This window comes from Ricinus communis, chromosome 1 (genome assembly GCF_019578655.1).
Source record: "Ricinus communis isolate WT05 ecotype wild-type chromosome 1, ASM1957865v1, whole genome shotgun sequence".
Lineage (NCBI taxonomy): Eukaryota > Viridiplantae > Streptophyta > Magnoliopsida > Malpighiales > Euphorbiaceae > Ricinus > Ricinus communis.
In genome coordinates, this window is record NC_063256.1 from 6677688 (window position 1) to 6693410 (window position 15723).

A 15723-nucleotide genomic window follows, 5' to 3' on the forward strand; every position below is an offset into this window, starting at 1 on the left:
CATAACAAGCACCATCACTCTTTTCAAAAACTTCTTCAATATTTAAATTACCATTTTTAATAGAATTTTTTTGTTCCATTGCCGATATTTTTTTATAAATATCTACCTGTTTAGAGTCCTTATTAAAATCAATACAAGCAAAGAATCAATTCTTTATGCCATATCTTTTTCCTCGTTTACAATACGCCGACTAACAATCTCCTTCAACTTCTATCATTTTCGATATTTTTGCTTCATCTTTTCTCAACGTCTCTAAACTACCTCTCCAAACCTGTTGCATCATCAGAATAATAATTCTCACCAGTTTTTTTCTCTTCAACACCGTGACACTGGATTTCACCTCTTAAAGAATTACTAACAAAGATTTAGACGATGTAGACAATAAAAAAGCCACTCATGATGTTGATGTTGATGTTGATTTAGGTGACACAAGCGACGAAGTAGGCAATATCATATTTGTTTTACTTTGTGTAATTTAAAAAAAGTGAGAAATTAAATATAGTAATATCCACTATTATAACTTTTTAAAATGCCTCTTATTCTTATTATGGAAAAGTGATTAGTGATTAAAGTCATTTGTTATAAAATTAGTCATACATCATATTAGTATCGTATATTTATTTTATATGCCAAATTAGTTTCTAAATTTAAGGTCTATAATCATGTGTAATCCGAGATATTGTAAACAATCACCATGCTTCATACTATATAAACACAGTTTAAATAGATAATAGGAGGTCAAATTTTTTTGGTATTCTTTTTCTAGAATTAGTTGCAATTTCAAATAGCATTAACAATTTTCTCATAATATTTTTTGAGGATTAAGATTTTACGCGTAAATTATAAGTTTTTCAAGAAAATGAGATGAAAAAGAAATGGACGAAACAAAAACCCAAAAGGAAATGCTAATTGTTGATGTTCTCTTTACCATACTAACAAATATTACTGACATGTTTTTATTCTCTTTCCATATAAATTTTATCTTTGACATTCACATTTAATTTTTTATTATCATAATAAAGGCGGTGAATACGACTAATGAATTTTTGTTGGGCGTGATCATATGAACTCTTATATAAAATAGAACGTTAACTAGTTTGAAATGTGACCAAACCCATTATTGTAACGCCAATCTTAAGACCAAATTGATGAAAATCCAATCAAAGCGTGATATGAATAGTTCTGTAGGAGGTTGGTCTCAAGAATTATCCTCCAAAATCTAAATTCAAACTTATATAATTTGGTGAAAGCAGCTCAACTACTAGTCTACAGCCCTAGATGGTAATTTCACATGTATTAGGCAATAAGAAAATTACCCATAGAATTATCTAATTCATATCGTCTTATAAATAAAAGAATTATTTTAAATTCTTTTATCCATTTTTTTTTTTTTTTTTGGCGGAGTAAATGTAAACCTAGCAACCTTTCTATTAATCTTCCCATTTCAAGCATTGAATTTCAGGAATTGCTATACTCAGGATTAGTGGCTTACCTCTTAAGAGAGGGATGGGACTTAAGATTCTAGTCCCATACTATACAAACTTTGGGCTTCAAGAATCTCAGATCCATTTTTAACAAAATAAAACAGCTTAGTAGCTCACTTTATGTGGGTCATTGTATGGGCCGGCAGCTCAACTTGTTAATATTTTTTTTAAGGAAATCTCACTATTTATCCATTTTTTGAATAATTATAAAATTACTTGATTTTTTTTATTTTTTTAATATTTTCTGCTATTTTAGAAGTATCTATTTTTTTTTTATCTTTTTCATTCTTTTTAAAATTAATTTCAGATATTTAATATATGTCGTACTTTAATAAGTATATATCTTTTGACGTTGAACATTTGAATTGAATTTTTCTTTCATTTTTAAAAAGTTTTAAATATTCAAATTATACAATTATCTGGCAAATGCATACTCTTTGTTCAATTTTTTATTTTATTTTACACTTTATTTCATTTGTAAAAGATTGAGATATCTAACATATAATTTATTATAGACTATTTTAAATTAAATATATACTTTTTGGTGTTATTTACGTTAAAAGTATATCGGGCAATATATTTTTCTTTTTTAATATATATTAAACATATATTTCTTTTATCTTATAGCATTTTATCTAATTTTTCGAATATAATGTCCTCAATACCTTTCTAAATTTTTAAATTAGATAAATATATTTTAATTTATCTATTTATTTATTGATCATTAATATTATAAAATCAAATAAAATGTAATATTTTACAACAATTATTGTATTTTAAATTCATTATCTATAAAATAATTGAATATATATATTTTTTTTCAAAATATACCAAACATATTATATTTTCATTTGAAAAAGCCAAATATGATCTTTATGTAAATAAATTTCGTTTTAAAATATTTTTATAAATAAAATTTCATTTTTAGATATTCTTATTATCATAATTTTTTTTTATATTTATGGATTTATGAAACAATTCCAATTTTTTATCGGAGAAGCCCAAAAGCTGATATCCTTAGTTGGGCGACATAAAGGCCCAAAAGGGTATTCTCCGACCAGACACAGAGGTCAGATGTGGCGAATTACTGTTCAGCCCATTCCAAAATTATTATTATTGCAGTTGGTAGGTCACGTGTAATTACACAAAACAATCGCCACCTCATGTCAATACCACAGTGCATGTTAGCTTAATTTCCCCTTACAAATTTTAACCTACACTGCCGAAGCGCACTTTAGCCTCCCCGTCACCCAAAAAAAAAAAAAAAACCATCTCTCTCTCTTCCACAAAACACAATAACTCCCAATTGGACTCTTCCTGCTCTCTCTTCATTTTTTTTTTTTTAAAGTTAATAATCTCGAATTAGGGTTTCTATACGGACTCAGTACTGACTTCATTCATTACTTTTGTTTGGATTGTGGGTTTCAATGCCTGCTAATTTCTTCCCCAAATCGTGCCTCGAAAACCCTAGACTGTGCCAGACTGCTCCTTTTTGCGGGCGATTTTGGCATTTTAGTGAAGGATTTGTATGTTCGCTTCTTTTGCAATCGCCTAATAGTGTTTGATTGAAGCTGCGGCGATTCTTGAGATGGCCCCAAGTCGTAGAAGAGGCGCCGGCAAAGCTGCCGCTGCCGCTGCCGCTGCCCGCCGCCAATGGAAGGTTGGCGATCTCGTTCTTGCTAAAGTTAAAGGCTTTCCTGCGTGGCCTGCCACGGTATGTCCTAGGAATTGTTATATATATATATATATGTATATATTATTTGGCTGTAACTTTTTGAATTTATTTGTGTTTGTAGAAGCTTTTGGAGCCGATTATTGTTTTGTATTCGTCATAAAGATAGATTTTGTAGTTTGCATGTTAGTGTTTGATTAGGGTTTTGCGAAAATTCAAGTTCTTTCAGGGCTTCACTTTTTTTTTTTCTGGTGCAACTGTAATAATTTATAGAAGAACTATTTATAAGACTTAATGGCTTGTCAAATTTTATAAGGTCGTTTTTTTTCTTTCTTCTTTTTTCTTAATCAGTTCTGGTGGCATTGATGAAATTCAATTTTTTTTATATTAAGTGAAATTACCTGAAAGTAGCCACTAATAATCAGTTCTTTCTGACCAAAGTAACTAAGTAAGGATTCTGGTCTTGCTGTTTATGTGTATTTTTCCATTACGTGGTATTAGCTGTTCATTGAGTTTATAAATTTGGGTTCTGATGCCAGGTAAGTGAGCCGGAGAAATGGGGCTATGCGGCTGATTGGAAGAAAGTGCTTGTTTACTTTTTTGGGACCCAGCAAATGTGAGTCTTCTTTTTTCCATATTTATGTATTGGCAATATTGTAATTAGTAGTTCTTTTCTAATTGTCAGTTCACATATTGATCAATCAAGTTAATGGAAGTCATATATTGATAACAGTAATGATTGCATTTATGAAAGGTAATCCCTTTTAGTAATTCCCTAACATCAAATGTTCGTTAGCTGGAATCTTAAATGGAACTAGTATTTCACTATTGCGATAGTAGTTATTAAGAAAAATGGACTTAATATGGCATAGTGCAGAAAATTGAAATGAATGATCATGATTAGACTTGGATGCCCCTTCTTGGTTGTCGTTTGGATAAATTAATGGTCCTTACTAACAAAAGTAATAAGTAAGCTATGGTGAAGCAGGGAACAGTAGTGCTTATTGGTTAGAGTTAGATTCTCCATCTCTTTTCCCTTTACCTCTAGAAAATTTATCCCCTTTGATAGGGGTGTATATATATGTGGGTGTGTGTTTATGTGCGCACTTAATGGACAAAAAATATACTATAATGTTATTTAGCGGCATATTCATTAGACTCTGGCTAGCTGGCTTTACTCCCTTTATCTGTTTAAATTTGTTTAGTGGATAGGGGAAAAGAAAAGAAACAAACCTTCATGTCACTTAGTGGCACTATGGAACTTGCTTTTTTTTTTTTAGCTGAGTATTGGAATGTCTTCAAAGAAACATTCCAAAGAAAAACATTGCACATTTTAATATAAGAATTGTTGCATTTTCTGTATACAGTTTTACTTTCCATTTGTTTGAAGGATTTTTTTCCTTTTAAGTTTTCCATTATCTTCATATTTAATAAGTCCAGAAAGTGTTTGCACATGCTAAAGCTGGATATATAGTTCTTATGGTTGATGATTTTTAGTTTTCTCATTGAAGTCTACTTAAAGATGTAAAATTGGATATGTGTTCTGGTTTTCTTAGGAAACAGTCATCTTTTTTTTACACATTACAAAGGTAGCCACATTTTCAAGCATTTCTTTATGATATGTGGAATTGGAGATTGTTCTCAAGCAAATGCTCACTTAGTTATGATCAAGCAACAACTAATTCTTCAAGTGGACCACTTTTGGAGTATTAGTTTCTCTCAAATGTATAGAAAGAATAGTGTTATGAGGGTTACCAATTGGAAATTTATTTGCTCATTTTCTTAAATATTTCTGAAGATTTGAAGTAGTAAAGCATTTGTATTTGAATAAGCACTACTCAACTCTGCCTCAATCCCAATTTAGTTGAGGCTGGTTATATTCCTCCATTTTAGTTCGTGTAGGGCTATATCTTCTTCAATATCTAACGGTTTCTTGAGTAATTCACACCAGGGAATCTTTGGTTAGCCTCCTTTTCTTCATTTCTTTAACCTGATTGTTCCACCTTTGTACCAATGAATAAGGCAATTTGTTCTATATATACGGCCTTAACATTAAAATTGCCCCTTCCTTAACTTTTCTACTGCACTTGTCATGCATCTCCTTAAATCATTGAATTGAAACATTTGATACTATAATTTTATATAAGAGTATGGGTGGGAGTAAAATTTTGAAATGTCAAGAGTATGGTGCAATATCCATTTCCATCTCCAGCTCCTAGACACCAGGTCCAAGCCAATTGCTGCATACTTTCTGGAATTGTATGAAAGGTACTAATTTGCCCTGCCTCAAAACATATATATATATATACACACACGTATGTATGTATGTATATATTTCTTTTTGGCTTTTGGAGGTATTTAAATGTAACAAAATAAGGAATTCAAAGTATTGTTTAATTGATGGTTAAATATGTACTTTGGATTTCAGTAGATTTTGGGTTTGAGTTATCACATTTTATTTGACTGAAAGACAGGAATATGAAATAGAATTCCTAATGTGAAGGTATATATGAATGTTTCTGTGTTTATTATGTGTTGGGAAGTTTTTGATATTGCAGTGTTAGAGTACTTCCGATTATGTTGTGTCGCTCTTCTTTATTTACCATTTCTTAAGTTCTTAAAATGTTCTATTTTGCAATTGGTGTTTTTACTGCTCTGATCATTTGGTTATGTCTTTCTCTTTCAGAGGGAGGGTGGTTTCAGTATTATTTTTCTTTCTCTTTGCTTATATATTGTAATGATTTTCTCTCCAACGTAGCAGACTTTCATCATTACTATTGTAGATTTGTTTTGAAGTTCTTTATTACTTTCTCCTTCAATCCTTTTTAGTTCAGTTTCATGCATTATAGTAATATTTTAGTCTATGAAACTTGAATAACGTCTGATGCTTGTTTCTCTCTCCCTCTCTCTCTCTTTTTCTTTTTTCCTTAATGTATTAATGATTTACTTAAAAAAATTTTCTTGTAAGGTATGAGATGAATGCATTATCTCTATGTTCGTCGATGTCTCTTTATACTTCGACTTCAGACTCTTTGTGTTCTCTTCAGCTTAGCATGCAGGTTTTGTATGAGGAGGTTTCACATGCATGTATGTCAAAAATCTAATGGCTAGTAAAAATGGCTGAGGGGTTCCAAACTCGATCTTTATTTTATTCTGTTTGAGTTTTGAAAATTGCTTTTGCAAGTAGGTTGAGAAAAGCAGTTTATACAAACATTTAAAAATAAATAATATTAAATCAAAAAAACCCTAACCGGCTTTTTCAACACCCAACAACAATTCCAAACACACCCTTATGTTATGTGTTTTTTTATTGTTGAAGTGTGATCTTGAATTTTTTTAGTTGATTTAGGATGAAATGATAAAGGAAGAGGGTTAAAGGTTTCAATAGTTAATAGTCTAACCTTAGACACTTGGAATTAAAAATTGAAAAATGATTCAGATTATTTAATTGTATTCTTCATTGGATACATTTTCTTAATGAGGTCCATAGCTTTTGCAGTGGTTAGTTGCTGCACATATTTTAAGTTTGGCTATTTGTTAAATTGATCAGTTAAAGCACAATTTTGAATATCTTCTATTACAGATTGTATTCTTTTAAGTTCAAGTTAAAGAATATATGGGGTGGGGAGTTGGGATATGCATTTATCTTTGTAGAATTCAGATACAAAATATATATGTCTAAGAATTTAGACAATACAATGTCCCCAATCTTATACCTAGTTGTTGATATGCTTAATGATTATTACTAGACATGCTGCTAGAGAAGTTCTAGTTTTCCATTTGATGTTATCTTTCCCCATAATCTTCACTTTATGATATCACTCAGAAGAAAAGTCTTATTTGTGTGAGCAGAAGCTAAAGCAGTAGCAGCCTGAGAAACAGGAGTCACTCGAGCTTTGGGTTATCCAATGAGAGAATATTTATAGCTGCTGTTTCACTTTTATGGACCGTAATAGGTCTAATATGAGCTGGATGCTGCTATGCTATTTATGTAATCTTGCATCTGTACACAAGTTCAATCAATATATTTTTTAGTTGGTTATTTAATTATACTGCTGGTGGCTAAGTGCATATATGCCTTATAATCTTCATTGTACATAAGATGTCCATCCTTTTACCTTTGCCTTCTTGCTGTTGTTACTCCTCTTTTGTACACTTCTATATGTTAATGCTGGAAGAGTTCACATGTTTTTGCAATTTAAAAAAGACTGGTGAGATAAACTACAGCTGATATATAAAACAGCTGAAACAATTGATTGGAAACTGCTTAAAAGAGAGGACCAGATGCCCTAGAAAAGCTTGGTAGCAACACTGATTCCATTTCCCATTAAGATTGAGGAATGATAAGGCCAATATGTCCCTGCATACTGTCCATTAAGATTTGAGTAATGATAAGGCCAAGATGTCCATGCAAAAACTGTTTTCTTTATACGATTGTTATAGAGAGCACAGTTCTGTTTTCTGTGGAAAAAATTCTTAACATCTTAGAGCTATATAATATTTGGTTAGTGAGTTGATACATGGTGTAATGTGGTTTCTTAGGGGATTGTTTGTGTGGCTATAAATGGATTGTACTCGAAGTCATCATTGACCTTTTACTGAAATCTTGATTTCTTTTCCTATTTACAAGTTATGGTTTCTGAAAGTATTGCAGGCTATATTTTCAATCAAAGTTCCATGTTTTTGGAATTACGCTCCTCTTTTTCTTTTTCGTTCTTTTTTTCTTTCCCCCTTTCCTGCTCAGTTTTGTAGTTTCTGCTGTAAATTCTATCTAGGTATCATAGTGACCCCTTACATGCTTTTGAAGATTAAAGTTTATAGAACATTTAATGGGTATTTCTCGGTTATAACCAAAGTGATATGGTAGTTTGGTATTTAGGCTAAGCGAGAATATATAGGAAATGGTTACAATGTGCTAAATCCTAATTCTTATGCATATTTTTTTCTTTTGAATATACTGTTTCTTTATGTGCAGTTCTTAAGTGATATATCTCTCCTTGTCTGTTGCATTACATTTCTTTTCTTGACACAAATTGCACTATTTTAATGTCTGTCACTAATTGCAGCGGAGATTCCTTAGATGTTATTGTCAGGTGTTTGTTTATCTTTAGTCTGATGCTCTGTTTGATTATCAGGAATGAGAGTTCAGTAAGACTTTAAGAAACTTCTTTCTATGTCAATGTTTTGGGACCATATTTAGGAAAAGAGACCATTTTATTTCTTATTCTGATAGCTAGATGAGGCTTCTGTTAACTAAGTGGCAGAAGTAACTTGATCACACATTGACTGGAGAAAAAAATGATTTATGAAAAACTATTTACATAAAAGAAGCATGAGAAATAAAAAACCTGAAATTAATATTTTGTTCTTTTCCTTTTATACCTTAGTACATTTCAGATGCTAGAGGTATTATGATTTCTTTCTCAAACATGTATTACTTTTAGTCATTCTCAAATATGTATTGCTTTTAGTCATTCTCAAAGCACGCTTATATATATGCTTGTGTATTACTGAATGTCAGGACATTGTTTTTTTTTTTTAGCACATGTATATCATGCCATAACAAAGTAACTATAATGTGCAGCATTAGAAAAAAGAATTTTACTCGAAAGAAAGAGATGTATGCATTATATATTTAGATGCTTGAACTTGTAGTCTATTGCTCTGGTGAATTCACTCAGGTGTTCTCTTTTGACTTGTTAACCTTTCTTTCTTCTGTTTGATAGCCATCTTGGTTTTGGGCTAAATTTTCTTTTTTTGATGCATGCATTGTTATGCAGAGCATTCTGTAACCCTGCTGATGTTGAAGCATTTACTGAAGAGAAGAAACAATCTCTTTTGGTGAAGCGTCAAGGAAAGGGTGCAGATTTTGTTCGTGCAGTGCAGGAGATTATTGAGAGCTATGAGAAGTTAAAGAAATCAGACCAGGTTGACGATCGCAATTCTGGTGAAGAAATTACTCTCGTAAATGGAGGGCATTCGATGGAGTCATCAGCTTACTTTGAGTTGAAGGGTCAGACAGAAACTTCTGAAGCAACTGTTACAGGTAGAGATGATCCTGGCCTTGCTGTGGATGTGCCACAAAGTGGTACTTTGCATGATAAAGAGGACTCCACGGAGCAACCTGCTGATAATATGGCAGTCCCAGTGAAGCCTGGTATAGCTACTTACACTTCAAGAAAAAGATCTCTAGGCTTAAGATCCAGGAAGCATGCTGCGCAGAAGAACGATTCATCAGTTGAAAGGTCTGGAAGCTTGCCACGGCTAGAATCCTCTAGATTTCAGAACTTCATGTTACCTTCTAATGAAGGGAGCAAGAGTGCTGGGGATGCATCAACGGATGTTATTTCGGACAGAGCCTTACGGAGGAACAAGAGAACCAGAAGATCACCAGATGCCTCTGAATGGGATGATGTCGATTCATCTGCTTTTGTCTCAAATGGAAGCATCGAAGATGATGGTTCTGAAATTGTAACGGTTGATTCTGATTCATTGAGTCTGAATGAAGGTAGCACTATAGACAGTGCTTCTAAACCTGAGCATTCTGAAACCTTTGTTGAGTGTTTGGAGGGAGATGTTGAGTTGAGCAAAGGGCTTGATTTTCAAATAAAGGCTGTGTTTATAAAGAAGAAAAGGAAACAAAACAGAAAGCGAGTTAGTAATGAAGCAGCTGAACCACCTGCTAGAAGATTGGAAACTGAGGTGTATTTGGATGCCGAAACTCATTCTAGTAGCCAAAATTTAAAAAATGCTGGTGACAATCTGAATGAGAGGCATAATAAAGAAGATGGAGATGAACACTTGCCACTAGTGAAACGCGCTAGAGTTAGAATGGGAAAATTATCATCTCTGCAAGAGCATGCGAGCTTTTCTCAAGATGAAGAAAAAATCTCCAATGAAGTTGCAATCAATCCAACCGAGGTAAACAATGGCTTATGTCAAGTTGAAGAAAGAACGTTGAATGAAGTTGCAGTCGCTACATTGGAGCGGATTGTCCCATCAGATAATCTTAGTGATGATTGTTCAGCTGATAAAGACTCATTTTCTTTGAAGGGAGCTTTAGATATTGCATCACCTCCAAAGGCCCATGCACAGATCCCAGTGAATAGACCACAGATTTTGATATTGAAGGAGAGCCAGTCATTTGGCTGTACGGCAGATGGTGAAGCAGCTTTACCTCCATCGAAACGTCTTCATCGGGCTCTAGAAGCCATGTCAGCAAATGCTGCTGAAGAAGGTCATGCATGTGCTGAGACATCAATCAAGAAAACATCAATGAATGATGGTTCCACCTTTTCGATGAAGGGCTCCTCCGGCATGGTAGTTGAAAGGAAAGAAAACAATGGATCAGGAGAGCAGATTACAGAGGGTCTCAGTCATGGGGCCTCTGCATTCTCTTCCAGTTCGAACAGAGTCCTGGAGGAATCTGTCAGATCACCATTAGATCGAGAAAATTGCAACGAACTGATTGAAAGTTCCACTAGCCAAAGACATCATAAAGATGCCTTGGCCTTGGGCTTTCATAATGGCCGAGATGTTAATGGATCATGTATAGAAGGTCACGCCGAAGATGCTGAGTTAAGGGTTGCTGGGGGTGAAAATCGTGTTGAAGATGTTAGTATTTCCGAGAGTTCTCGCTTGAATGCAAGTCTTATTTCACTGGCTAATGAAGGTACTAAAGGTACTTCTCTAAATGGTTCGGATGCGCTTCAGAATACTGCTGATGATACTGCCTGTGAGAATACTGAGACATTGAGGACTCAAGTTGATGACAACAGCCGAGATAATGGCATGTAAGTTTCCTATGTTTTGGGCTCTATGATAGCTGCATTTGGAAGCTTATGCAACTTTTCGAATTTCCCTTTCATAATAATTTTCACCTAATATAGTATGGAATTAGATTCGTTATTTTCTTTGTCGCCTCTTTTAACAATTTAGATCTCCTTAGAAATTTTTTGAATGTATATGGGGACTGCCCTTGTGGGATTAAGAGATTATCATCTTAATTTCTGTTTTAGGCGTGTGGAGGCAAAAGGAAATTATGAGCAAAGACGAAAGGAATCTTGTTATGCCTCTTCTTCTGAAGATCATTTGGGTGGACGGGATGGCTTAGGAGTTGGGTCAAGTCCAGTTCCAGCTGATGGAATGGAATCTCCTGCACAGACATCTCCGCCCACCACCTCAATATGCCATGTATCTACAGCAGAAAGTGCTAACTTCATTCAGAATAGTGGATGTTCCAGTCCCAATCATTCACAACAGAAAACAACTGTCTGTACATCAGTTGTTGATGAAGAAAAAATTGAATCAGTGGCACCTCAACGCCCAAAATCTGTTGGCAAATGGAGTAGTTATGCAGAAGCACATGCTGCATTGTCATCCTTTGAAGGAATGCTTGGATCATTAACTAGAACAAAGGAGAGTATTGGTCGAGCAACTCGCATAGCCATTGACTGTGCAAAGTTTGGCGTCTCTGCTAAGGTAGGATAATAGTGCTTGGAGGTGTGATTTTACCTTATATGTGTTAGCTGGACCCATTAATTATCATGATCTGCAATGCGAGGGAATTGGTGCTTTGGTTAGCACGAATTTGGCAATAGTATCCATTTGCTTATGCCTAATGATAAAATAAAATGGTGTACCTTTTGCCTTCCTTGCAAGGGTTTGAATCTCTACCTTTGTTATTGATTTTTCCAAGGCTGATTTTATTGGTGACTTTTAAAAACTAAAAGGCCCTTGAAGCAAACATTAGATAATAGCAATTGATATCTAAGGTGCATTTAACTGGTCAGAAGCCTATTTAATTTTAGAACCATAGCAATAGATAATCCATTTTTGTTGACAAAAGCAGGGTCAACTGGAAGAGCTATGCTGGATTTGAATTTTTAGGTTGTTTTCTTACATCCTTTTGTTTATAAAAGATCATATGGCACACAGTATGCTAGAATCAATATTTTTCAGGTGCTGGATAGATTGGAGGATGGGGGCAGGGAATGAGAATCCCTACCTTCTTTATTGTGTATTCAAAATGGCAATCTGCATATTTTTCAAGAAGACATTTTTTTTCCTAATGGAGAAGTGTCTATTATAAGTTGATTGTTTTGTTTTTGCAATGGTGATTAAAAATTTACTTGTGCAGTTGATTTTCTTGTGATCCATTACTCATCTTGAAAACACAGGTGGTGGATATTTTAGCCCGTACTTTGGAAAGTGAGTCAAATTTACACCGAAGGGTGGATTTATTCTTTCTTGTGGATTCTATCACTCAGTGTTCTCGAGGTTTGAAAGGTAAACTTGTGTTTTTTTGAAATTGATGTCTTGGTGTGGGATATGCAATGCTCATGTTGTGCTAAGATTTCCAGGCGATGTTGGTGGCATATACCCTTCAGCTATTCAAGCAGTGTTACCACGTCTACTATCAGCTGCTGCTCCTCCTGGAAGTTTTGCGCAGGAAAATCGGAGGCAGTGTTTGAAGGTATGCCCTGCAAATTGTTGATGACTTTTGCCTTTTGTCATTGGTGTCTTTTGTTGGTTGAGGTCTTGCATTATGATGTTCTTTTTGTAGGTTTTGAGACTTTGGCTAGAGAGAAGGATTCTTCCAGAACCTGTTGTTCGCCATCACATGCGGGAAATTGATTCACTAGGCGGTTCATCTTCTGGCGGTGCCTATTCTCGCCGTTCAGCAAGAACAGAGCGGCCTTTGGATGATCCTGTTAGAGACATGGAGGGTATGCTTGTTGACGAATATGGAAGGTATGATTTTCTTTTTATTTGCATCACTTTTAGAATAATTGAAAGAGTCATATGCCATCTTTTTCTAATATATTTCTTGTTGCATCAGCAATTCAAGTTTTCAGCTTCCAGGATTCTGTATGCCCCGCATGCTGAAGGATGAAGATGAAGGAAGTGATTCTGATGGAGAGAGTTTTGAGGCTGTCACTCCTGAACATAATTCTGAAACCCCAGAAGAACATGATAGTGCCCCTGCAATTGAAAAGCACACACATATCCTGGAAGATGTTGATGGTGAACTTGAAATGGAGGATGTGGCTCCCTCTTGCGAAATTGAAGCAAGCTCTGCTGGTGGTATTGGTGGAGTCAATGCTGTACATATTCCACAGAGTCAATTAGAACAGCATTTTTCATTGCCCTTTGCCCCTCCTCTGCCTCAGGATGTGCCACCATCATCACCACCATTGCCCACATCACCGCCTCCACCACCACCGCCACCACCTCCACCTGCCATTCTCCCTTCAAGTGGAATGCCTGACCCCTATGTTAACGGTGTTGATTCAAAGCTTTATACAAATTCACATGTGAGTGCTTATACTACATAGCATTTTTCCTTTACTGATTCAGTGTAGAGAGGAATACTGTGTGCGCTTCATCTATTCTGATTGAGCTGAAATTTACAGTACATGCATGACGACTTGAGAGAAACAGTGGCTCAGCCGCTGGCAGCACCAAGAATCACCTCTTCAATAACCGATGGGGTGCATTACCATGCTACTGAATGTAGGGATCAGATGCAGATGCAGCTTTGCGATTCAACAAGCTCTTTCAGCAGTTACCCTGCATGCCCAGTGAACAATGTCCAACACGCAGATAGTCCTAATTTTCATCATAAAGCTTATGCTCCAAGGCCACCACATCATCCGCCTTCAAATCAATTCTCTTATGTTCAGGCTGGTCAGCATGTGAAGTCTCGGAGAGCAAGCCCACCTCCTTCCCACCACCACAGATACCAATCATCTCATAATACTGATGGGGGTAATTATTACAATAACCACGAGAGAATGAGACCAGCACCATATGATGAGAGTTGGAGATATCCTCCACCCCCCTTTCCTGGTAAGGTTATTCCTAACATGAAAGTTTATAGGGAATTTAGTTATGTGAAAATGTTATTCTGTACAATGGTAGTAATAATTGCATTTTATTTCCAACTTCTTTATCCCTACTCTAGGCCCAAGGTATCCTGACAAATCGAGAGCATCTTACCCACGAGGTCCATATGGTGGCCCCCCACGAGAGCCAACTAGAATGCCGCATCAAGGATGGTCGTACCCTTCTCAGGATATGCATCACAGGAACTTCATGCCTTTTAGACCACCTTCTGATGCAGTTCCAGTTTCTAATAGAGGTCAGTGTTCTGTTTTTCTTTCTCTGTGGGGATGTTCTCATTTTGAAAATATAGTTTTTTCCGGACCTATGATGTTCATGTTTCCACCTTTCTTTTTTGTGGATATATGCTTTATTTCATAATGGTTAGGTCTGGCATTAGAAAGATTGGGCCTATTTTGCTCAGGTAAATAAATCACATTTCATACATCTTGCATTTCAGGGCCAGGCATTTGGCGGCCGAGATGAGTAAATAGTACTACATAGCTGGAATTGGTAAGTTCATGTTGATAGGTGCAGTATTGCATCTATACATTTCTTTTTAACGCACAGGTTTGTTAATTGTTTGTTCACTTCTAATTTATACACTGGTCTATATTTGTCAGAATCCCTTTTTTTTTTTTTATCTGGCTTCTCGGCTTGTTTGAAGGAGAAGTCTATCTGGGTCGGTTCTCAATGCTCTTCACAGGATAGTTCATCATACAGAGGATTTGGCTCCCAAGATGTCATCACGTATGCTTCATTGGGTTGTATATATGTATTTTATAGACTTTGCAAATGCAGAGGGCTGCAAGACAGTCATTGTGGAGTTCTGGGAGAGCTGTAACCTAACTCTAGGCTGTCATGTATCAAATTTTCAATTTTTCTTTTCTTTACCCTAGCATATTATTATTTGTTGAAAGGCCTCCTAGGAATTCCATCAAAATTTTCGCAGGGCCATTTGTTACAACTTTTAGCTTCTTTAAATAGTCGGTCCTTTTTTGCTGTAAAAATTTTCGTTTGATCTATAGTGGAAGAATTTTTGGGCTCAGCTGGATCAGAATTCAGAATGAGAGGCATTCAACTATCATTTTGTTGTGAATGTAACGCTGGAAAACAAAGTTTCTATATTTTTATTTAGAATCTGAACGTTCTGACATGATACAATAGCACAGTCTTGCATGGGGACTGCGGGTAGAATGGTTTGTGTGGATGTACTGTAACCCATGGGAGGTGCGAATGTGAAAGTGTAGTGTGTTCAGTTAAGAGCCAGTTGAGAATATGGTCTGAAATGTTAAATGGGAATTGCGAGTAAGATGGTAGCAAATTGTCCTTGTCACACCATGTTCTGCTAGCTGGGAGGAATTCATTCAAATTCAACAATGTGGTTGGGTGCAAATTGAGTGGTAGAAAGTAGGCTCATCATTTTGACATTTGGTTGGTGGTGTGCCCTCTGTGGACTAGTTTTCAAAATTTTCATTTTATTAGCCGGTTAGTGCCAGCATGTGTTCTTTAATAGACACAAGTAACACTTTTTTTGTAACTTTAGCATTTTATGTTGTGAAAATAGACTCGTTTTTGTATAAATAAAAACATAACTTGGTAAAAAATGGTATGGTTGTGTTTTGTCATTTTCACTTTTGCTCTTGTTATCATAACTACTATTATAACAGGCTGTTTCCTGAA

The 15723-nt window shown here is 35.2% G+C and overlaps 1 protein-coding gene across 2 annotated transcripts; it reads left to right on the forward strand.

Moving 5' to 3' along the window:
• Positions 1–2639: 2639 nt before the first annotated feature.
• LOC8266780 (protein HUA2-LIKE 2) lies at positions 2640–15088 on the forward strand. 2 transcript variants are annotated; one of them, XM_048377455.1, is made up of 12 exons: positions 2640–3198; positions 3696–3772; positions 8937–10949; positions 11175–11637; positions 12336–12444; positions 12519–12631; positions 12722–12909; positions 12998–13472; positions 13572–14007; positions 14123–14299; positions 14501–14553; positions 14708–15088. In XM_048377455.1, exons 1-11 carry the CDS (start codon positions 3073–3075, stop codon positions 14524–14526), a joined length of 4203 nt encoding a protein of 1400 aa, XP_048233412.1. In that variant the 5' UTR covers positions 2640–3072; the 3' UTR covers positions 14527–14553; positions 14708–15088. The 2 variants fall into 2 exon arrangements, with proteins under 2 accessions (XP_048233412.1, XP_015583234.1); XM_015727748.3 differs by having other exon boundaries at positions 2642–3198; positions 14664–15088.
• Positions 15089–15723: the final 635 nt, after the last annotated feature.

Excerpts from the sequence above, each read along its gene's own strand:
- LOC8266780 (XM_048377455.1), top strand. The coding sequence starts at position 3,073 with ATGGCCCCAAGTCGTAGAAGAGGCGCCGGCAAAGCTGCCGCTGCCGCT. Across the intron at positions 11,638-12,335 it reads AGTTTGGCGTCTCTGCTAAG|GTGGTGGATATTTTAGCCCG; the intron begins GTAGGATAATAG and ends TTGAAAACACAG. Across the intron at positions 12,910-12,997 it reads CTTGTTGACGAATATGGAAG|CAATTCAAGTTTTCAGCTTC; the intron begins GTATGATTTTCT and ends TTGTTGCATCAG.